This window comes from Dendrobates tinctorius, unplaced genomic scaffold, assembly GCF_039654945.1.
Source record: "Dendrobates tinctorius isolate UK_male_01 unplaced genomic scaffold, ASM3965494v1 ptg000376l, whole genome shotgun sequence".
In the NCBI taxonomy this organism is placed as follows: Eukaryota; Metazoa; Chordata; class Amphibia; order Anura; family Dendrobatidae; genus Dendrobates; species Dendrobates tinctorius.
Window position 1 is genome coordinate 2,420,538 of NW_027362042.1, and position 25,055 is coordinate 2,445,592.

Below are 25,055 nucleotides of genomic sequence, written 5' to 3' on the forward strand. Positions count from 1 at the left end.
GCTAAAGAAAAAGAAAGATAAACTCTCTATTATGCAAAACATTCCTCTGAAATTACTTACAGTAATATATAACTTTTTTTTCTACCTCATGTATGGTTTGAGTCTAATATTAAAAGGGTTGGGGATATATGGGACGGTACTTGTATTACTTCCTTTTCCGGGATCAGAGAGAATTAACGGAGTTTATGTCATACATGATCTTGAAAGACCACCTTCAACTATTTCTAAATAGTAGATCTTTAAATTTGGAGAATATTTCTTCTTTAGTGAGCAATCCTACACATAAGAATAAATGGAGTATTTACTTACAAATTAATGACGATACTATATTTACTAAAAGTTGTTACATGGCTAGATGGGAAGCAGACCTAAAAACGACATTTCAAGATGATGAATGGGAATTGGCTATAAAAAAATCTTATGGCCCCACTACATCTATGGCTTTCTTCAAAGTTATGACACGGTGGTATTATACACCATCTAGGCTTTCTCATATTGACAAGGACATGTCTCCTTTATGCTGGAGGAACTGTAATTCACGGGGAAACCTCTATCATATGTTCTGGGGTTGTCCGAGTCTGAGAACTCTATGGACAGAGGTGAAAAACCACATAAATTTTTTATCTTCAATTAAAATAGATGTTACTCCCAGGATGGCAATCTTGTCCCATATAATAATCCACATTTTTCTAGTTGTTAAGAATTTCATCACTTTCCGGTGGAAACAACCAAATGTGCCTGTGTTCGTAGATATCCTTGAGATTCTGCGTTCACACAACCTGATGGAGGAAAGAATAGCAATTAACAATAATTCATTACCTAAATACTATCTTAAGTGGGGAGTATGGAACTCCAAATTTATGTAAATCCTGTTACTACCCAGGGGCTATGTTTAATGTTATTCTTAGGTACTAAGTCTGGACTGAAATGTTATCACGTGTAAATGTCTGTGTATTACAGCGGAGTTCTCTATATTTTATGTTTCCCTTTTTTCCCTTGTTTCCCCCTCTTCCCGTATTAATCTAAAAATTAATAAAAATATTAAAAAAGAAAATATATATAATATATAGTGTGTGTGCATGTACAGTATGTATGTGTGTGTATATATATATATATATATATATATATCAAAATTCTTTCTTAGAGTTTCCTTTTTTCTGATAGCTATGAACTTGTGGTTACTGCAAAGACTTCAGTTAACCACCCAAAAATTAATCTATACTCATTCACAGGGAGTATAAAATTATTTTTTGGGATCACAGTATTAATGGTCTATCCTTAGTATTACTATCGATCCGGATCTGTCTCCCGGCACTCCCACCAGCAGCAGTTTAAAGGGGCAGTGAATGGAACAGAGGCCGAGGTTCTTGTTTACGTTGCAGGCAGATGAAGCGTTTGGTTTTGTTCACACTCTGCATATTTGGTGCATATGTTTTCTTCAGCGAAACTTTAAAATCCGCACCACAAGTCCATTTCCACATAGAAAGTTTCCGTAAATAAATAAATGTGTGCATCGACTTCGAGTTCCAGGTTGCACTATAAGGCCATGTTCACATATAAATGTCTATTGATGTGAGCAGCTTCCGTGTGAGGTAGTCCATCCAGAATTACTTGAGAACTGTATCTTCCTGGTCATCTATTACATGGAGGATGCAGTAAAAGTTCTGATTCTTCTGTCCCTCTGAAACAAAGTATAAATGATTATGTCAAAATAGCCATATATTAGTAAATCAGAAGCTAGAAGAGCTATCTTACATGGTTGATTTATGGATCCCACTACTAAATCAACAGGATGAGTCCTTTAACGTTATAGGCATGGACCACTGACAATTACCTCAACATGCTCCAGCAACAATACAATGAGTAAGAGGGCACCCCTGCTGTTTCCTGACACCTTTCTTTGGCCGTGATCATACATTCGAGGAATATAGCTGAGTCTCGCATGTTAATACCTGGCACTGCCGCCGGGACTCATGAGCGGAGCATTCAACTGCATGTATTGCTATGTGACCGCACGCTCCAATCCAAGTGCCGGCGGCAGTGTCGGGTATTAAACTTTGGAGAAAATGGAAGTTTGAGCTATCTAATAAAAATAATGCAATGCACACAAATTCGGACTTCTCTGTTTCTGAGTAGATGGGACTGGTGTGGTCTAATTCACACCTCCACTCAAGTGTAGAAACAAAGCAAGTCAATTCATTAGTCGCATCCACCACCTTGTTTCAGATGCCTCGCATATTGCAAAATGAAATAGAAGGGGGACAAGTCCTCTGTGGAAATTAGTTTACCGCAAGAAAGCTTTTATTATATTCTTTGAATAAAAACTGGATGCCCCGCACTTATGAACCCTTACCCATTTGGACCAAAATACAGGTTGAATCAATCTATGTGAAAGATTTGGGTGACCACTATTAGACACAAAACTGGCCAGCAGCTATCGTATGTTTCTGATCAGTGTTATATATTAATTATTGGCAACACAGAGGCTCAGTGGTTAGCACTGTTTCTTTCTAGTGCTGGGGTCCTGGGTCCAAATTCTACCACGGGTAACATCTGAAAGGAATTTGTATGTTCTCCCTATGTTTGCATGGGTTTCCTCCCACACTCCAAAGACATACTGAAAGGAAATTTAGATTGGGAGTCCTGATGGGGACAGCAACAGTGGCGTAACCTCAAGGGCGGCATGCCACGCAGCTGCTATGGGGCCCATGGGCCGGGGATTGAATTACCGATATAGTTGAAAGCAATGATGAAAGAGGACACCTCAGCTCCTCCATCATTCTTCCTTGGTGTCTGACATCTCTGCGTAATGGACGCAATGCCGTCACTACATGGTGCCTGCTGCTCTGACATTGCGGCGCTTCAGAACGGTCACTGCAGGGACCATAGCAGCAGGGAAACGAGGATGAGATGTGAATATTGTCTTTTTTTAATCAGTGAATACATTATAGTGGCCATAATAATGTGGTATACTGTATGCAGGACTATGGGGTGAAATATACTCCATGGAAGACTGTGAGGGGCACATTATACTATATGGAGGACTATGGGGATGCATAATACTATATCATAGAATGTTAGAGCTGAAAAGGTCTACATATATTACTTATCTGACAGATCCAGTTTGGATCAGAAAATGGCAAAGTATAAATGCACCACTAAGGCTGGTTTCACATTAGCGTTTTTTAGCGCAGCGCATCGTGCGCTATCGGTCACATGCGCCATGTTTAACATGGGGGCGCATGGGCTTGCGTTTGCACGCGTTCATATGCGTTTTCATGCGCATGCGTTTTTTCGGCGTGTGCACCTAGGCGCGCCAGACGCGACCTGTTTCATTTTTGGGTCTGCCAAAATGCGGCAAAAAACACATGCGCATGCTTGCACACGGAATGCGACAAAATAACGCATTACAGTCTATGGGAATGCAGGCGTGCACATGGACATGCGTTCGTCTGCGTTTTAGTGCGAATGCGTTTTTGGCATAAAAATGTGTAGATACTGGTTTTAACCTCTAGAGAACGAATGCGCCTAAAAAACGCAAACGCATGCAAAAACACATGATGCGTTTTTTGAATGTGTTTCTATTGCGCACGATGCGCTGCACAAAATAACGATAATGTGTAAGTAGCCTAATATGGTTGTTACATACAGACACGGAGTTAACAGATTGATATTTTCCCACACATATTTACTCATATACTGTACACAGTGGCTTGCAAAAGTATTCACCCCTCTTGTTTTGCTACTTCACAACCTGGAATTTCACGCCTACAACAGTGAACATTTGATTGTTTTGGGTTTTTTTGAAACTAACAAATAGGGCAAAATAACTGAAAACTTCAGTTTACATAACTATTCAACCTCTAAAGTCAGTACTCTGTAGAGTCTCCTTTTGCGGTACAGCTATAAGTAGCTTTGGATAAGTCTCTATGAACTTTACACATCTTGCCACTGGGATTTTTTCCCATTCCTCAAGGCAAAACTGCTCCAGTTCCTTCAAATTGGATGGTTTCCTCTGGTGAACAGCAACCTTCAAGTCTGACCACAGATTCTCAATTGGATTAAGGTCCGGGCTTTGACTAGGCCACTCCAATACATTTACACATTTCCCCTTAAACCACTTGAATGTTGCTTTAGCAGTATGCTTTGGGTTTTTGCCTTGTTGGAAGGTGAACTTCTGCCCCATTCTCATATCACTGACAGACTGAAACAGGTTTTGCTCAAGAATATTCCTGTATTTTGCACCATTACTCTTCCCCTCAACTCAGACCATTTTCTCTGTCCCTGCTGCCGAAAGACATCCCCACAGCATGATGCTGTGGGGATGGTGTTCTTGGGGTGATGACGAGCCGTGTTGGCTTAACTCCAGACATAGCGTTCACCTTGGTGACCAAAAAGTTCAATTTTAGTCTCATCTGACTACTGCACCTTCCTCCATACATTTGGGGAGTCTCCCACATGTCTACTCTTCAATAAAGACCACCTCTATGGAGTATACGGCTTATTGTGGTTGTATGGACAGATACTCCAGTCTCTGCTTGGGAACTCTGCAGCTCCTTCATGGTTACATTTAGTCTCTGCTGCCTGTCTGACTAATGTTTGGAGATCTCCTTGGCCTTCATTGTGGTGTTTGGTTAGTGATGCCTCTTGCCTAATATTGTTACAGCCTCTGTGGCCTTTCAGAAAAGGTGTGTATATACAGGCAGACCATGTGACACTTAGATTGCACACAGGTGGTCTTCTCTCACTAAGCATGTGACTTATGAAGGTATTTACTTGGCTCAGAATTTTTAGGGGCTTCATAGCAAAATGAGTGAATACATATGCACATGCCAATTTTTAGGTATTTGATCCCATAAATTTAATTTATGCCTTTATTTTTCTCACTTCACCAACTTAACTATTTGGTGCTGATGCATCACACACAAATTGGATTATAAAAATATTTAAACACGGGTTGTAATGTCAGAAAATAGGCAAAATGCCAAGGGGCTGAATACTTTCACAAGCCACTGTGTGTATATTTATATAATATAGAATACAGTCACACTGTCATATACACATGTACATTAGACACAGGTATCCAGATACATACTACGTAAACACAAACACACACACCTCTAAGCCTCGTCGTCTGCTCTTTCACTCACGAAGGACAGCGTGTAGGAAGAGATCTCTGCCCTTCCTGGAGGACTGGAGGACAGATATTGCTAAACATACAGTAGATGATATAATTCATTGCCACAGCTCCAAGTGATTATGGCTGCTATGCAAAAAAAAGTCTGTTTCACTGCTCATTCAGACAAACGTATGATCTATTTTTGTGTGCCACAGACGGCACTTTGAGAATACATGGACCCATTACAGCCAAGCATGGACCGCAACTTCAGGACTGACCAGTGGTCTACAGACCTGACCTCATCAGTCTCATATATGCCTGTGAGGCTGTTGAGTTTAGGACAAGAAATCCACAGTGAGTCTGGAAATCACAGTGGACTGTGTGCCACGGACGTCTGAATTCAGCCTTATCTTGATGTTTTCTGTAAAATGCGAGTCTCCGTTGCCACATTGGCTTTTACTATACGTACTCTGTTTGCTTGAATTGGGCATACCCTGCTCACGCATATGATCATTCCTCTCATTAGAGTGTTTTCATGATAAGTTGTGTTCATTTTTCAGCCTTTGAATTCTTGTTTTTTCTTTTTTTCTTGGTTATATGCTAAGGAAGTCATAGACTTAGTGGCCAGGTTTTGATGAGCAGTAGAATATTTCAAGCAGTTTAGAGAATTATTACTCAAATACGGCTGAAATGAGTAGGAGCATATAAAAGAATTTAGCAATTACCACAACCTTTAATGAACTATGTGTGAAAAGTGTGACCTTATTATGAGAATAGGAAAGGCTTGTGAATTGTGGCAAAGTAACAAGCGGTAGAGACGCTAAGGACAAAGGGATGGAACGTAAGGCTTGTGGTGGTAAATAGATACTGGAGGCTTGAAGGAACTGACTGCAGGTTGTTGTGTAGGCAACATACAACCAGGTGCAAGCCAGATTCTCGTTGTACAGACAGAGACATTACAACATTATGGAAAGGCAAAAAATGGCATGTAGGAAAGAGGTTACAAAACTCGTCAGTAATTAATTTTCCATCGTCAGCTTTGATCAATTTTGATTAATTAGATCAAAGTTAGTGTAAGACCAAAATATTTTTTTAAATGCATTTAAGCAAAAATTTATGTTTGATATATGTTGAGGTGGTACTACATATGTTAATATTTAAAAAAAAAAATAATTAGAAAATGGGGAAAAATTATTGCATTGTCTTTTACTTGAAGCTTCTTAAACTATTGATCGTTTGACCGTTTGTGTAATATATTACAAACAATTATATATTCTGAAAGCGCCTAAGGTACGACCTGATGGGAAAATACTGATGGGCAGTTTACCCCATAAAAAGTGGCTTAATATGGAAGAAAAAACAAATGTCACCCAAAAAGAGACACAAATGCAAAAAAAACAATGTTGATGCAGTAATCAAAAAGATGTATCTGTAACAAAATTCTAATAGTAAAAAGTATATATTGTTACGTAAAAACAAAGCCACATACAGCTCTGTACACAGAAAAATGACAAAGTTATGGTCCATAGAAAATGATGATCAAAAAAATGTAGTTTCCTTAAGGGGTAATGGTTGTGGCGAATTGGCTAAGCATATCAGTTAGGCCTCTTTCACACATCAGGTTTTCGCCGTCAGGCGCGATCCGGCGCTTTCGACAGAAACCGGATCCGGCGAAATGCAATGCCGGATCCGGTTCCCCCCCATTGACTTGCATTTGCGCCGGATCGCGCCGTATGGCCATGCGTTTCATCCGGTTTTCGCCGGATCCGGCAATGTGTCGCAATCCGGCGTCTGGAAAAAACGGCTACTGTAACGTTTTTTGTCTCCGGCGAAAAAGCCGGACACGCCGGATCCGGCGTGTCCGGCTTTTTCATACAATGAAAGCCTATGAGCGCCGCAATGCGCCGGATCCGGTTTCTTTGGTCTGAGCATGCTCAGTAGCTCTGCCCACAAGACATATATAAAAGCAAGACAGTGGGACCCACAGCCACACCCAACATGCCACCCAAGAAAGCAACCAAGCGAAGCAGGAGAAGGCAGGAGACCACTGCAGCACCATCAGCACCACCACCACCCCAAATGGAGCAGCAAATGGAACATGCTGAGGAGGGGAGGCCAGCAGCAGATGAGAGACGGTAATTATCAAATCCCCCATTCCTCCAAACTAGGGCTATTGAATATCAAGATATTCATTGGCCCTTTGTTTCTCTTTATTCAACAGCCGCCCAATAGATGCAGCAGCAGCAGCAGCAATGGCAGCAGCTGGAACACCACCCACAGGCATGGAGTGTGGCCACCAGGAAGACAGCACATCATCTTCTGGGAGCCCTCCCTCGCATCGTCAGCGTTTGACGGTAAGTTTTTATTTCCAAAATCCATCATCTCTGTAATATATGTCTATTCATTGCCTTTTATTTCAAAACAGGATTCCCAAGATGAAGAGGAGCTCCCAGAAGAAGAAGGAAGGGGTGGACAGACACCTGGAGTGGGCTCACAATTGGTAAGTTTTTTGCATCAAACGCAGAAACACAACATCACACTACACACAACACATAGAAAACAATGTTCTGCAGACCACACACAGCAAACAAATGCCTACATCCAAAGACATAACATTTTTTGTTTTCTTCTCTAGTCTTCCCAATCTGGTTCTCGGCCAAGAGGTCCTAGCAGTGCCTCCCCGGGTCGTCGGCGACACCAACGCGGCGGTCACCAGCATGTAAGTATAAATATTTTTGCTTTGTTTTTTTGCACTTTTTATTTCATTTCTTTTGTGGAGGCTAATTATGTTATTTTTGTCTTTTTCTTTAACAGCCTTCACAGCGTGCTCCCGACTCTGACGGTGAGGATGGAGGACTCGATGTGGACCACCTCATCGATCTCGTCAGAGAAAGGGAGCCGCTCTGGAATATGGCTGACCGCCGCCACGCTGACCTTATCGTTACCCGACGACTCTGGGAGGAAATCTGTTCGCTCCTTGTGGGCCGCTGGGAGGACCTCGATGTTCGGGACCAGATTAAAGAGCGTAAGTATATACAGTACCGGTTGCTTGATGTAAACCAGTGTTTCCCGAACTCCAGTCCTCGTGGTCCCCACGGATCATGTGTTCAGGATTTCTATTTACTATGGAAATCCTGAAAACATGACCCCTGGGGACCATGAGGACTGGAGTTTGGGAAACACTGATGTTGTATACTAACCACTTTGTCCTTTCTCGTTTCAGGGAACAGAATTGTGAATCGGTGGCGGTCTGTGAGGGATCGTTTCAAGAAGGAGTTCAATAAAGAGATGCGGGCCCCGAGTGGCTCTGGAGGACGCAGGAGCAAGTACAAGTACGCAGAAGCCCTGTCGTTCCTCCGGGAAACAATGGTCACTAGAAGGTAAATATTACACACCACATGTGAAAAAAAATGTTAGATGTAAATTTTTTTTTTCAGCCAGGGCCATACCATGTCAGTATTTTAATTGTTTTTTTTTTTTCTCTTTATTCCACAGCACGGTGAGCAGCACTCGGGAGCCTGCACGATTGGACCCTTCTGAGGCGATCCCTAAGGAGACCGGCACCGAGGGACACTTCGACCGCCCCGGTACATCTGCACCTTCCCAGCCTTCCCACACATTCGACCCATCTGTCCCATCCACCAGCACAGGAGCATCGTGGCCGCCTACATTACATGAAGCTGCTGGTGAGGAGATCGCTTTCCCTTTACCCCACCCTTCTGCCCCTGCCACCTCTAGTACACCTGCGGGTACTGGGCGGCAGCGGCAGAGGGGTCAGGAAAAGACTTATGCGCCAGAGTTCTTGCATCTGAATGCATCTTTCCAGAACTGTCTAAAAGTCTTGTCAGAGCAAATCTCCGCAGGCTATCAGCAGATCAACTCCAGCATTCTGGAGGTGAAGACACTTCTGCAAACCATGCATTCAGAAGCAAGATCTTCGCCAAACCACACCTTTTTCAGGTCTGTTGTGGAGCGCATGGAAACGCTCTCTCCTGCCCAGCAGATGCATGTAATGCATTCATGCCAAGCTGCTCTCCAGCAAGTTACCTCCCAACCTCCTCCTCCCACCACAGTAGTTCCTCCACCTGCACCCCCTCCAGCCACTTTCCATCCTCCCCCTCCTATTACATCTACACCCCCTCCAGCCACTTTCCATCCTCCCCCTCCTATTACATACCATCCACCTCCCCAGCACCATCCACCTCCCCAGCACCATCCACCTCCCCAGCACCAGCAACCTCCCCAGCACCAGCAACCTCCCCAGCACCAGCAACCTCCCCAGTACCAGCAACCTCCCCAGTACCAGCAACCTCCCCAGTACCAGCAAACTCCCCAGTACCTGCAAACTCCCCAGTACCAGCAACCTCCCCAGTACCAGACATCTCCCCACTTCCAGCAACCTGCCCCGTACCAGACATCTCCCCACTTCCAGCAACCTGCCCCGTACCAGACATCTCCCCACTTCCAGCAACCTGCCCCGTACCAGACATCTCCCCACTTCCAGCAACCTGCCCCGTACCAAACTCCTTCCCCATACAACTTGCCATCAACATCATCTGCTCCTACAGTCCCTGCCCAACCCTCCACTCCACCACCCACCACCTTTTCTGCTTCCCACATGTCCACCCATTCTGTAGTTTTTTCCACACCTTCACCTCTAACTGTTCCTTCCCCACCACGATCCCAGTCCTCTCTCCACACTCCCAGTGTCGAAGTGTCCCGCAGCCCCTACAGCAGTATTTCCACCACACACTACACAGATTTATAATGTGTGTATTTAAATAAAAATGACCAGTTTCAAGGTTTCAGTTTTATAGTTTCAAACAAGTTTATTAAAATTTTAAAAAAGTTTACTAAAAAAAATATTTTTCAATAAAAGTTAAATTATTTTACACTGGTTGTCTGTCATTTCTTTCTGCGGCGAAAAAGGTTAAATACAGGGTATTTAAAAGGTGAAATGGTATTCAAAACTAGGTATATAACTGTGGGTAAATTTTAGCTTTTTGCCACAGTTGTGTTCCTGGTTGTGTTTGAAGCAAAGTATTTCACCTAAAAAGTTGTGTTTATTGTTGGTGATTTCCTAACAATGTACACAACTTTTGTTAAAAGGTGAAATACTTTGCATAAAACACAACCAGGTACACACCTGTGGCCTAAAGCTAAAAATAGAGACCATGACAAGATAGCCAACTTTGGTTGGCAAAGGTATATACTGTTGGTACAGAAGGTACACAAGTTTGGTTGGGCACAAATCTTTCACACTCTGTCATCCTGCCAGTGTACTCTGCCTTGAGGTGACATAAAGTATAGTGCAAAATTGTCCCTCATTACTGAAACCGTCACAGAACTTCTAGTGGTAATGTCATGGTAATCTTGCAAGGTGGTTTCTTCAGAGGTGTCCTCAATGGAAATGGGTTCCTTGCAGATAACAAAATTGTGGAGTACCACGCACGCTTTGATCACCTCGTCCACAGTTTCTGTCTTGAGGTTGATCGCAGTCAATAGGACCCGCCATTTGGCTGTCAGAATACCAAAGGTACATTCAACCATTCTTCTTGCTCTTGTGAGGCGGTAATTAAAAATGCGTTTTGGTCTTGTCAATCCTCTGCTAGAGTACGGTTTCAAAAGGTGTTCTGACAGCTGGAAGGCTTCATCCCCTACACAGACAAATGGCATAGGTGGACCAGATGTTTGCGGCAGCGGTCTAGGTGGTGGGAACTCGAAGGTGTTTCCATACAGTTTACGCCCCATGGCAGACAGTTTGAAAACTTGAGAGTCATTGGAGCGGCCATAGGCCCCAATATCAACCGCAATAAATTTGTATTCCGCGTCAGCGATGGCCATGAGGACAATTGAAAAATATTTCTTGTAATTGAAATATTCCGATCCCGAACCAGCTGGCTTTACAATGCGGATATGTTTCCCGTCCACAGCGCCCAAGCAGTTGGGAAACTGACATATCTGTTGAAACTTGTCAGCAATTTCAATCCACCTCTCTGTTGTGGGCTCTGGTAAAAACTCTTCAGCTAAGGAGTCCCACAGTGCACGGCATGTGTACTTCACAATTCCAGATATGGTGGAAATCCCGAGTCTGTACTGGAAATGCAGTGACGAAAGGGATTCTTCAGTTGCAAGAAATCTGTGGGGAATTAAAAAACAATAAATTAGTTTTAAATCACAGCATTACATACCAAAACTGAGCTATAACACTTGGAGATACAAACTACCACCAACAAGATTGCAGTGAAAGTGTGCTCTGATGCGATCACATCCAATAAATGTGGCTTACCTTAAAGTCACCATCAGACGCTCTGCGGGTGAAACAGAGAAGCGGCAATAGGTGTCCGCTTTTCTTATGAGGTGTGCAATGCGCTCCACCAAGTAATCAAAATTCTCCATTTTCATCCTAACATATCCAAAAAATTTATCCGGGTTTCGTCGAAGGTCCATGCAGAGTGTAGAATAGACCCCACGCGTCATTCTCTTGGCTGTGATGGGGTGGATCCACAAACGTCGTCTACGATGCCTGATGCGCTGCTGTCTCGCTCTCTCCTTCTCCAGAACAATCACCCTCAAACCATTTGCCTCCGCTAAAAAATCCGCCAAATTCTTCAAAATATTTCCAATGACAACATCCATCTTCGCCAGTAACTTGCTCTTCTCTCCAACCTGCACCTTCTCCTCTACAACCTGTCAAAGAAGGGCTGTAGGAACATGCTATATATAGTTTTCCAGTAGCCAATCCCGTTCGGAAGGCCACAAGGGTCAATTTTAAAAACCGGATCCGGCGTAATCCGTCGAAAAACGGATAGAAAAACAGATGTACCGGATGAGACGGATCCGGTTTTGTCTGTCAAGAAAAAGACGGATCCAGCAGAAAACCGGATCCGTCACATCCGGTTTTACGAAACATTTGCCGGATCCGGTGTTCCGGCACGACGCCGGATCGCGCCTGACGCCTGATAGTTTGGGCATTTAGAATATAAAAAACTTAATTATTTCCCATTTTACTCTGTAAACTCCCACTGCTGTATATTTGATTCCTCCAGAAAACAGGATTTTGGTTGCTTACCGTAAAATCTGTTTCTCAGAGTCTTCATTGGGGGACACAGAAACCGTGGGTGTGTGCTGCTGTCACTAGGAGGTTGACACTATGCATGAAAAAAATGTTAACTCCGCCTCCGCAGTAAACACCCCTCTGACCAGCTGTAGGACAATCAGTTAGTGGAAAAGCAGTAGGAGGAGACATTATTATGTAATTCATCTTATATTCATTACACGTAATAAAATCATGGGAGGGCGCTGTGTCCCCCAATGAAGACTCTGAGAAACAGATTTTACGGTAAGCAACCAAAATCCTGTTTTCTCTTTCATCTCATTGGGGGACACAGAAACCGTGGGACGTCCAAAAGCAGTCACTGGGGTGGGAAAAGACAGAAACTTCCTTCAGGCTGGAGAACTCACCACTGCCGCCTGCAAGATTCTTCTGCCTAGGCTGGCGTCCGCTGAAGCATAGGTATGGACCTTATAGAACCTTGAAAAGGTATGCACGGACGACCCTGTGGCAGCCTTGCACAACTGCATGGCTGATGACCTGTTGTGTACCGCCCAGGGGACACCCTGTCCTTCACCCGGTAGACTTCCAGAATTGCCATTCTGATCCAGTGGGCAATTGTTGCCTTAGAGGCCGGCAGGCCTCTTCTCACCCCATTGGTGATAACAAACAGCGAGTCCGTCTTCCTGAAGGGAGTGGTCCTGGCCAGATAGATCCTTATCGCCCTGACCAAGTCTAGCTTATTTAAAGAACGCTCCAGAGGATGGGTTGGAGCGGGACAAAATGACGGAAGGATTATATCCTCGTTCAGGTGGAAGGCCAATACCACCTTGGGAAGAAAGTTAGGAGGAGACCGCAAAACAACCTTGTCCTGGTGCATAATTAGGAATGGAGGGCGATAGGACAATGCCGCCAATTCTGAAGCCCGCCAAATAGAGGCGATGGCTACGAGAAATACCACCTTCCAGGACAACAAAGACATGGGAGCTTCTTGGAGGGGTTCGAAGGGTGAACCTGTCAAGGCTTCCAAGACCAAGATAAGATCCCATGGAGCCACAGGGGATCTGTAAGGAGGGGCCGCATGTGCCAATCCTTGCAGAAAGGTCTTAACCTGTAAATGGGAGGCCAAATTTCTTTGAAAAAGAATAGAGAGCAGATACCTGGACTTTCAAGGAACTTAGGGCCAAACCGCCATCTAACCCTGCCTGGAGAAAGGCTAGGACAGATGGCAGGGAACAAGGCATAGGTGTGATGAGATTAGACTCACACCAGCCAAAATAGGCCTTCCAGGCTCGATAATAGACCCTGGAAGAGGAAGGCTTCCTAGCCTGAATCATTGTGTTAATGACTCAGTCCGAAAAACCCGCTGCTCTCAGCATTGTGGTTTCAACGGCCATACCGTCAAATTGAGCAACCGAGAATTCGGGTGGTAAAACGGCCCCTGAGCCAGGAGATCTGGTCTGTCAGGGAGTCTCCAGGGGGTGCCTGTGAGAAGATTGATAATTTCTGCGAACCAGGGTCTCCTGGGCCAGTAAGGGGCGATCAATATGACCGGCACCCCTTCCGCCTTGATCTTCTTTAGCAGTGTGGGCAGGAGAGGAAGGGGAGGGAACAGGTAAGGGAGTTTCCACTGTGTCCAGGGTATGACCAGTGCGTCGACCCCTATTGCTAGAGGATTGCGGTATCTTGAGAAAAACTGATGGACCCACCTGTTCTGTCGCAATGCCAAGAGGTCCACATCTGGAGTCCCCCCATAGCTGTCATATCTGACGGAACACGTCCTGGTGTAAGGACCATTCTCCTGCATCGAGACCCTCCCGACTGAGGAGGTCGGCAGCCGTGTTGTCTGTGCCGGGAATGTAAACTGCCGAAATTGCCGGAATTGCGGTTTCTGCCCAGTTGAAGATTCTGGATACCTCGGCCAGTGCCCGGGGACTTCTGGGACTTCTTGGTGATTGATGTATGCCACCGCCGTGGCATTGTCTGTTTGAATCCGGACTGGCTGGTTGTTGAGGTATCTTTCCCAATGTAGAAGTGCTAGAAAGACCGCCCTCAGTTCTAGAATGTTGATTGATAGTGAGGATTCTTGCCTCGACCATTGTCCCTAGACCGTCAGGTGGTGGAATACCGCACCCAAGCCCAGGAGACTGGCATCTGTAGTTACTACCTGCCAGTGGACAGGGGGAAAAGGCCGGCCCAGATGAACAAGGGGGAGGTCAGCCACCACTTGAGGGACTCCCTGGTCTGAACGGAAGGGAGGAAGGGGCGATCCAGCGAAGAGATGGACCTGTCCCACTGAAGAAGGATGTTCCTCTGCAGTGTCCTAGAACGGAACAGGGCAAAGGGTATTGCCTCTGAAGCTGCCACCATCCTTCCCAGGACTCTCATGGCAGTGCGAAAAGATAGAAGCCGGAATTTCAACAGAGAGCGAATTCCCTGCTGGAGGGTAATCTACTTTCATTCTGGGAGAAAGACCCTCGAGCGGCGGGTGTCGATTATCATCCCTAAGAATTCTAGGCGTTGTGTTGACGTTAGGTGGGATTTCTCCCTGTTCCAACCAAACCAGGACAGCGTGTTTAAAACTACCGCTAGATTTTCCTGGGCCTGAGCGAAGGAGGGCGCCTTGACGAGAATATCGGCGAAATTTGGTACCAATATTATGCCTCTGACCCTTAATATAGCAACCATCGCTGCCATAATATTTGTAAAAATTCTGGGGGCTGTTGCCTGCCGAAATGGCAGGGCCACAAACTGGAAATACTGTTTTTGGACAGCAAAACGTAGAAACCTCTGATGTCCCTGAAAAATGGGGACGTGTAGGTAGGCGTCCCGGATATCTATGGAACATAGGAATTCCTGATTCTCCATAGACGTAATTACTGACCGATCCCATCCTGAAATGGCATAAGTGGACACATCTGTTTAGCCTTTTGAGGTCTGGTATGGGACGAACTGAGCCATCCTTTTTCGGTATCACAAACAGGTTTGAGTAAAAGCCGGTGAAACGTTCCTGCTCGGGAACGGGGACGATTACTCCTGCGTTGAGGAGAGAGTCGATTGCCGCAAAAAAACCTAGAGCCATAGCAGTGTCTTTTGGTGGCTGCGATAGAAAGAAGCGATCTCGTAGAAGCGCGTTGAAGTCTATCTTGCATCCTGTTGATACTATCTCCTTTACCCAGATATCCTCTACTGAATTCTGCCAGACATCTCTGAAGAGAAGGCGGAATCCTAGTCTGGGAGAGGTACTGGGAAGGGAGTTGGACTCCCTGCTGGCGTCAGGCTGAAGTGGCTCTGCCCGACCCTGACCTGGTAGCTCTGCTGTTGGAACTGCGGGAATGCCATGATGGGGTGGCCCGAAATGATACCTTCCTCCTATCTCTCGGTGCTTGCGACCTCTGCGGGCTCTGAGCATAAGTGCCTGTCGCTAGGGTACGGCGAAAGGACTGAAAGGGCTGAGCCCTACGTTTGAAAACATATCGACGAGGCTTGGCCTGAGGGAGAAGGGAGCTTGTACCCCCATTGTATCCTTAATGAGTTGATCTAACATTAACCCAAAGAGCCGGGTGCCGTGAAACGGCAGATTGGTCAGTGATTTCTTTGAGGACAAATCAGCCTGCCAAGCCTTTAGCCAGACCGTCCGCCAGATGGCTACCATGTTACTGGATGCTTGAGCTGTGCAAGACGCATCATCCAGGGCTGCTGATACCATATACCTCCCAGCATGAGAAATTTGATCTGCGAACTCCGCTAGTTCTGCTGGTGGGGCCCTGGCCAATATGCCCTGTCTAAGCTGTTTGGCCCATTCTGTAACAGACTTAGCTACCCAGGCTGAGGCGAAGGCTGGAGACAATGTAGCGGCTGCTGCCTCAAAGGCGGATTTTGTCAGGGATTCTATCCTATCATTGGGATCTTTTAGGACTGCCCGACTGGTGAGTGGGAGGGCTGTATTGGTAGTGAGTCTGGACACTGGTGGGTCCACCGAAGGGGAGGGGGTCCAGTTGGCGGTGAGATCTGGAGGGAAGGGATATAGAATCCCAAAACGACTTCCTCTCTGAAGCCGCCTGGTTGGGTTCTCCCTTTACCTGGCCAATACTTCCTCAAAATCCTTGTGGGAGGCGAAGACCCTAGAGGGGGACTTATGATGCTTAAATGAGAAAACCTGATCATTAGGTTTTGATGTGGCGTCCCCAATGTTAAAGGTCTCGTTGACTGCGGCAATGAAGCCCTGAACCATATCCTTGACTTGGGACTGTTCTGGCCCATACTCAGAACCCTCCTCTGAGTGTGTCTCTGATAATGCCTCGCCTGATTCCGGGGATGAGGATCGGGAGGAGGCAGATGGCCAGAGGAATTCTGGCGGAGAGATGGAGTGAGAAGGGGACCTGTGTTGGTGGTCCTGTCTAAACCTTTTACGGCTCCTTTGGTGTTCCTGTGTCTACTGGAGTCTGAAGTGGCAATCTGTTAAGCACCGTTACCAAGGTCTGTGATACCATGGTAAGGTCGACCACGGACTTACATAAGGAAGAGGCCCATCCTGGACACTCACTGTCTCCCATGGCGATGGATGGCCGCTGGGTGGCAGGCAAGGTGGCTTCCTCCTGCTCCAGGGGTAATGTGTGAGCTCCAACAGGCAAAACGGGGGGGGCTGCACCTGCTCTCTAGCGTAGGTGATACCGTAGGTCTGCTGCAATCTGAGCAGAGTGGCAAGGACTGCCCTGAAGGAAGCCTGACATTGCATTTGGTACATACAAAATATTTGACCAAGGTCACTGAAGCAGATGAGGAGGAGGAGCGGGACTGCTCTCCCTTGTGCATACTGACAGGTTTTACCTGGTGCCGATCATCGGGGGTGGAAAGCGGAGTGAGGGAGCAACCTGTAGTGCAGTACTCACATACCCAGGACCTGTGTCCCCCCCGCAGCTGCCACCCGAAGGCTGATGAGGGAGAGAGAGAGAGCGAGGTGAACAGCCCTGCCGCTGCCTTGAAGCCTTATGAAATCCCTGCCCGGAAGTGGTGGCCGGGGCCCTGCTCCGGCCTCCTGGAGCAACAAGATGTCGCTGGTTCAGGAAGAGGAAGCCTGAACATGAGTCCTGTGTTAGGGGATAGGGTCCTGCCCGTGGGATTCATGAGGATACGGGGTGGCAGTACACGCTGTACTCGTGATCCCGGTGTGGGAATACAGATGTAGCAAATCTACTCTGTATCCCTCCATGGTTACTTGAAAAGGAACGACGCACATTGAGATAGGCATGGGTCTGCGAGAGACCCCTGTCCACCTCCTGCTGACACTAAGCAAAAACTGATTGTCCTACAGCCGGTCGGAGGGGTGTATACTGCGGAGGCGGAGTTAACATTTTTTTCATGCATAGTGTCAACCTCCTAATGACAGCAGCACACACCCACGGTTTCTGTGTCCCCCAATGAGACGAAAGAGAAAAGCAGTTGCTCCCGTGCAGAAATCCCCAACATTGCATCTTCAATTGGTGGATGCCATCTTACTGCAACTGCTGCATTCAGAGGAAAGTACAGATCGTCTAATTTTACAAATACATTGGAAAGAAAATGCACTGCCATGGATTATGATAAAAAATACAATTTAAACTACTGAAATTTTTCCTTGGACAAATAAATAAAAAAACAAAATTGTCTGCTCCAACACTCTGTAGTTTTCACCCCGAGTTCGCTGGGGATCTGCGAGCCTCAGAAGTGGAATCTGCACTAATCGTAGATAAATGACATGTTTATATGCTATAAATGTCTGATAAGAATAGCCTATTAAAATTTAATGCAGCGCTTGGGAATAGTAGAATCTGACAATTTGACCCTACATTTAGAAAAATGTGTGAGCTCTAGGATATTGTGTCTTCCAACTTTTTTCAGCTTTGATAATTTTGTTGCCGTAAAGTGTAACTCTTACCCAAAAAATAAACCCATTGATATTATATACGTGTATACTTACAGTCTATTATTGAAGCAGTTTTCTCGCTTGCTTGACTTTGTAAACTATAAAAATTAGCCCACATACAAATACCAGGGAGATCAGAATCAGCCAGATGATACCGAGTGGTCTTGTATAAACTGTTTTTGGAAAGGAACAGACAAGAAAGAGATGAAAGGTATGAATAAAATATACTGTATCATATTCAGTGAGCATATAAATACTGACTAACATACAATGGCTTGCTGAAGTATTCATCCCCCTTCGCATTTTCCGTTGTTTGCTAACTCTCATCATGGAACTTCACTGTTTTTTTTATTTATTTTTTTTAAGGATTTGCATCAGTTCACGTAAAGAACACGCTTACAACTGTGAACATTTGGTTTTAGTTTTTTTGTGATGCAAACAATAAATAGGACAACATTACTGAAAACTTCAGTGTGCATAATTATTCATCCTTCTAAAGTCAGTATTTTGTAGAACCTCCTTATGTGGCAATTACAGCTGAAATTTGCTTTGGCTAAGTCTCCATGAGCTTTCCACATCTTGCCACTGGGATTTTTGCCTATTCTTCAAGGCAAAACTGCTCCAGCTCCTTCAAGTTAGATGGTTTCCTGTAAGGAACAGCAATCAAAGTCTGACAACAGATTCTCAATTGCATTTAGGTCTGTGTGTTGACTATTCCACTCCAAAGCATTTACACATTTGCCCTTAAAGGGAATCTGTCACCCCTTTTTTGAGATATCATATAATGATATCATTCAATTGTGTGTCACATAAGGATTCTCTTAGTACTTTTGCTTCCCCCTGACCCCGCACCTTTCATGCATAAATACCTTTTTTATATCGGTTCAGATGTATGTAAACTGCCACGATCCGGTCCGATGGGCGGGGCTTATTCAACTGCTCCCCCCCTCCCTGTCTTGCTCTACACAAGAAGAAATGCGTAGAGCAAGACAAGGAGGGGGGGAGCAGTTGAATAAGCCCCGCCCAGTGGACCGGACAGTGGCAGTTTACATACATCTGAACCGATATAAAAAAAGGTATTTATGCATGAAAGGTGCGGGGTCAGGGGGAAGCAAAAGTATTAAGAGAATCCTTATATGACACACAATTGAATGATATCATTATATGATATCTCAAAAAAGGGGTGACAGATTCCCTTTAAATCACTTGAGTGTTGCTTTATCAGTATGCTTTGAGTCATTGTCTTGTTTGAAGGTGAACCTCCATCACAGTCTGAAATCACTGACAGACTGAAATAGATTTTGCTCATGAATATCCCTGTATTTCGCACTATACATCTTCTGCCCCAAAAATCGGACCATTCTTCCTGTCCCTGTTGCCAAAAACATTCCTCCAACATGATGCTGTCATCACCATGTTTCACTGTGGGGGTGGTGATCTTGCAGTGATGAGCTGTGTTAGTTTGGCTCCAGACATAGCGTTTACCTTGCTGGCCAAAAAGTACAAGTTTGGTCTCATCTGACCACAGCACCTTCCTCCATACATTTGGGGAGTCTCCTACATGTCTTTTGGTGAACTCAAAGCGAGCCTTACAATTTTTGGCTGTAATTTAAAATCTTTTTACTGCCCACACTTCCATAAAGACAAAGTCTATGGAGTGTATGGCTTATTATGGTCATATGGACAGATACTCCAGTCTCTGCTTGGGAACTCTGCAGCTCCTTCAGGTTTACTTGTGGTCTCTGTGCTGCCTCTCAGATTAATGCAATCTTTGCCTGGGCTGAGAGACTTGGTGAGTGGCCCTTTCTTGGCAGGTTTATTGTGTTACCATGTTCTTTCCTTTTGATTATAATGGATGTGATGTTGCTCCGGGGGATCATCAGATATTGGGATATTTTTTTTTATAACCCAACCCTGACTTGTACCTCTCAACAACTTTGTCCCTGACTTGTTTGAAAATCTCTTTGGTCTTCATGGTGGTGTTTGGTTTGTTGTGATTCTTGCTTAAAGGGAATCTGTCACTCTTTTTTTGGCCTTTCACCTGCCGGCATAGACATCAGGGGCTTATCTACAGCATTCTGTAATGCTGTAGATAAGCCTCCGATGAAACCTGAATGAGAAGAAAAACACATTATATTATGCTCACCGAGGTGGGCGGTCCGGTTCGATGGGTGTCGCCGTCCCGTCCGTCGCCTCCCTTCTTCATGCGATGACGTCCTCTTCTCCCGTCCTGTAATGGCTCCGGCGCAGGCACACTGCTCTGCCCTGTTGAGGGCAGAGCAGAGTCCTGCAGTGCGCAGGCGTCAGGAGAGGTCTGGCGCCTGCGCACTGCAGAATTCTGCTCTGCCCTCAACAGGGCAGAGCAATGCGCCTGCGCCGGAGCCATTTCAGGATGGGAGAAGAGGACGTCATCGCATGAAGAAGGGAGGCGCCGGACGGGACCACAACACCCATCGGACCAGACCGCCCACCTCCGTGAGTATAATATAATGTGTTTTTCTTCTCTTTCAGGTTACATCGAAGGCTTATCTACAGCATTACAGAATGCTGTAGATAAGCTCCCGATGTCTATGCCGGCAGCTAATAATGGAAAAAAAAGGGTGACAGATTCCCTTTAATGGTGTTACAGCCTCTGTGGCCTTTCACAAAAGGTGTATACAGTGGGTGAGGAAAGTATTCAGACCCCTTTAAATTTTTCACTTTTTGTTTCATTGCAGCCATTTGGAAAATTCAAAAAAGTTCATTTTTTTCTCTAATGTATACTCTGCACCCCATCTTGACTGAAAAAAACAGCAATGCTGAAATTTTTGTAAATTTATTTAAAAATGAAAAACTGAAATATAACATTGTCATAAGTATTCAGAGTTTAGACCCTTTGCTCAGACACTCATATTTAAGTTACATGCTGTCCATTTCCATGTGATCCTCTTTGAGATGGTTCTACTCCTTCATCGGAGTTCAGCTTTTACATGTCACTATACTGACAGGCCATGTGACATTTAGATTGCACACAGGGAGACTTCTTTTGAACAAGCATGTGAATTATGCGGGTAATTGCTTGCACCAGAAATGTTTAGGGGATTCATCACAAAAGGTGTGAATGCCTATGCACATATCAATTTTTAGTTATTTGTTCCAATAAATTTAGTTTATGCCTTTAGTTTTCTCATTTCACTTCACCATCTTAGACTATTTAGTGCTGATATATCACACACAAGTCGGATTAAAAAAATATTTAAAATATTTAAATGCAGGTTTTAATGTAACAAAACAGGCAAAGAGCCAAGGGGTTGAATACTTTCGCAAGCCACTTTATGTACAAAGCTATTACCCAGTAGGTACAGCGTCATCAGAAAATGGCCTATCGCCAGACTAGGGCTGTGCTTTTAATTTAAGAAAAGACTAAGCTTCCACAGAATGGTGATTTTTAAAAAAAATAATACCTGTTAACAGAAGCATCCATGATGCCTCGAAAAGAACGTGGCTCTCTAGGAAAAGTTCGGTCTGAACATTCGGATTGTAGAATCCTGGCATGCAGAGTGGCAGCCCACAACCCACCACAGCCATCTTTGCTGTGAAAAGCGTTATCTTGCACGTCATAGCAATATGTTAATCTTTGCACTGACCCAGCACTGTTGCGTACTTTACTAATTGTTATCGTTCTGTAACCATTTTAAGTAAGGTAAGCAATAGTGGTGGGCTAATTGAAACAGTGATACAGGTGCTTTTCACAAAATTAGAATATCATAAAAGAGTTAATTTATTTCAGTTCTTCAACACAAAAAGTGAATCTCATATATTACATAGAGTCATTACAAACAGAGTGATCTAGTGCAAGTGTTTATTTATGTTAATGTTGATGATTGACTGAGAGGAGACTTAATAGCTGTCTACAAATATCTAAAGGGCTGTCACATTGTAGAAGGATCAACTTTATTCTCATTTGCACAAGGAAAGACTAGAAGCAATGGGATGAAGCTGAATGGGAGGAGACACAGATTAGATATTAGAAAAAACTTTTTGACAGTTAGAGTGATCAATGAGTGGAACAGGCTGCCACGAGAAGTGGTGAGTTCTCCTTCAATGGAAGTCTTCAAACAGAGGCTGGACAGACATCTAACTGGGATGATTTAGCGAATCCTGCTTTGAGCAGGGGGTTGGACCAGATGGCCCAGGAGGTCCCTTCCAACTCTACGATTCTATGATTCTATGATTATGGCTTACAGCCAATGAAAACCCAAAAGTCATTATCTCAGTAAATTAGAATACTTTATAACACCAACTTGAAAAATGATTTTAAAATCCGAAATCAGCTTGTCTGCATTGTTGGGTCTGGTGTCTCTCATCTTCCTGTTGACAATGCCCCATAGATTCTCTATGGGGTTAAGGTCAGGTGAGTTTGCTGGCCAATAAAGCACAGTGATACTGTAGTTTATAAACCAGGTATTGGTACTTTTGGCATTGTGGACAGGGGCCAAGTCCTGCTGGAGAATAAAATTTGCATCTCCAAAAAGCTTGTCGGCAGAGGGAAGCATGGAGTGCTGTAAAGTTTCTTGGTAGATGCCTGCGCTGACTTTGGTCTTGATAAAACACAGTGGACCTACACCAGCAGATGACATGGCTTCCCCATCCATCACTGATTGTGGAAACTTCACAATTGACCTCAGACAACTTGGCTTGTGGCCTCTCCACTCTTCCTCCAGACTTTGGGATCTTAATTTCTAAATGAAATACAAAATTTACTTTCATCTGAAAACAACACCTTGGACCACTGTGCAACAGTCCAGTTATTTTTCGCCTTAGCCCAGGTAAGACGCTTCTGCCGTTGTCTATTGGTTATGAGCGGCTTGACACAAGAAATGCGGCACTTGCAGCCCATGTACTGGATACGTCTGTGTGTGGTGGCTCTTGAAACAATGACTCCAGCAGCAGTCCACTCCTTGTCAATCTCCCCAAATTTTGAATGGCCTTTTCTTAACAATCCTTTCAAGGCTGTGGTTATCCCGGTTGCTTGTGCACCTATTTCTACCACACTTTTTCCTTCCACTCAACTTCCCATTAACATGCTTGGATACAGCACTCTGTGAACAGCCAGCTGCTTTAGCAATTACCTTTTGTGGCTTACCCTCCTTGTGGAGTGTGTCAATGACTGCCTTCTGGACAGATATTGTCTGTAAAGCGCTGTGAAATTAATGGCGCTATATAAATGAGTAAAATAAATAAATAAAATCTATCAAGTCAGCAGTCTTCCCCATGATTGTGGAGCCTTCTGAAACAAACTAAAGGTGCTCTCACACTCAGCGATGCACCAGCGATCCTGACCAGCGATATGATGCGGTCAGGATCGCTGGTGCATCGCTAAGTGGTCGCTAGTGAGCTGCCACACAGGCAGATCTCACCAGCGACATAGCAGCGGTTGGGGGTCGCTACTTACCTGTCAGACGCGGCGATCCTGACGTCCTCCTGCCCGCGTCCATGCGTCGCTTGTCGGCGCCACAGGAAGCCCAGCAGGAAGCTGACGACGAGAAACGGCCCAGGACGTTCTCGCGCGATCAGCGATAACCAGCGGGGGAGCCGGTCGGAGGTAAGTATCAGACATAGCGATATCGCTATAACGTCACAAAAACCAGTGATGTTATAGCGATATCGCTAGCGATATCGCTTAGTGTGATGGGGCCTTAAGGGACCTTTTTAAACACTTTGCAGGTGTTTTTTGTTAATTATTCTAATTTACTTAGATTATTACTTTTGGGTTTTCATTGGCTGTAAGCCATAATTATCAACCTTTATAGAAATAAAACATGTAATAAATCACTCTGTTTGTAATGACTCTATATAATATACGAGTTTCATTTTTTTGTATTGAAGAACTGGAATACTTTAACTTTTTGATGATATTCTAATTTTGTGAGAAGCACCTGTATGTCACTTTTTTTTCAGTGAGGAGTGCCACGGAATGGCTGTGGGTTCCTGCTTCGTGTGCCCGGAAATTTGGACTCAACTCTTGCTGGAATATCTTGTCCTTTAGGTTGGGACATTAGTGTCTCTCCTGGGAATGTTTGTTAATAGGGGATATCTAGAAAAATCACTAGTCTCAGGCTGCCCACTCTATTCTAAATGAGAAGGGCAGTCCCAGATTGGTGATAGGAACATTTTTAAATCAGATTTTTTTTTTGTGTTAGATGTTTTTTTTTTTTGAGGGGGGATTATTTTTCATATCAAAATCTTTATTAACAATTTTTTTTAGACTCTAACTTCCTATTGTTTCAAAAAATCTACATGTACATTGGCATCCATGTACAGACACCAACTCTATATTTTGTGTTGAAGCATCTAATAAGCCAGTTCAAAGACCATTCTGATGGGAGGGGAAGCGGGGTCAGCTGTGACATCACCTGTTGTGTTTGACGGATCCCGTGTTAACAGCTGTATATAGAGGTGTTACCTGTCGTAATTGTGTCATAATCATGCCTCTGATATTGCGAGGCCTAGAAAGTACAAATGTTACTGGAATGCCAGACTGAAGATGCCTGGTGTAGAATTGAAGGGCAGCAGCCACGAAGGATTGGACAACAAACAATATTCACCTACCGAACCCCCACAATCCTTCTCTTCACTTCTGCTTGTGTTCCCTGGCGGTCTCATCACTTCCTCTTCCAGCAGGAGAGTTTATGTGACAGCTGTAGCCCGTCAGCATTTTCTGCAGTCGTCTTGCCATTCTATATGAGCCCGACAAAAGATTCTGTTAAAGGAAACCTGTCATGTTGTACATGCAGTCCAACCTGTGGACAGCATGGTATACTGGAGGAGAAGCTGTACAAAATTATATACAGACTTGTGGGATTCAGTAAAACTTGTCATTTATTCATATAAATCCATGGTGTTTGCATGTATACGAGTCAACTGAGCGGTAGTGATGAGCGAGTACACTCGTTGCTCGGGTTTTCCCAAACAGGGCTCGGGTGTCCTCCGAGTAT

At 44.6% G+C, this 25,055-nt stretch overlaps 1 protein-coding gene across 1 annotated transcript in view; it reads right to left on the reverse strand.

Annotated features, from left to right (window-relative positions):
• Positions 1-298: 298 nt before the first annotated feature.
• The window catches only part of TMEM156 (transmembrane protein 156), a 39,057-nt gene continuing 14,300 nt past the window's right edge, over positions 299-25,055 (reverse strand). The window contains exons 4-5 of the mRNA XM_073562988.1: positions 18,133-18,251; positions 299-1,681 (exon numbers count right to left, since the gene is read on the reverse strand). Of these exons, the coding sequence (XP_073419089.1) occupies positions 18,139-18,251 (113 nt within the window). The 3' untranslated portion in view covers positions 299-1,681; positions 18,133-18,138. The remainder of the gene's footprint in view (positions 1,682-18,132; positions 18,252-25,055) is intronic.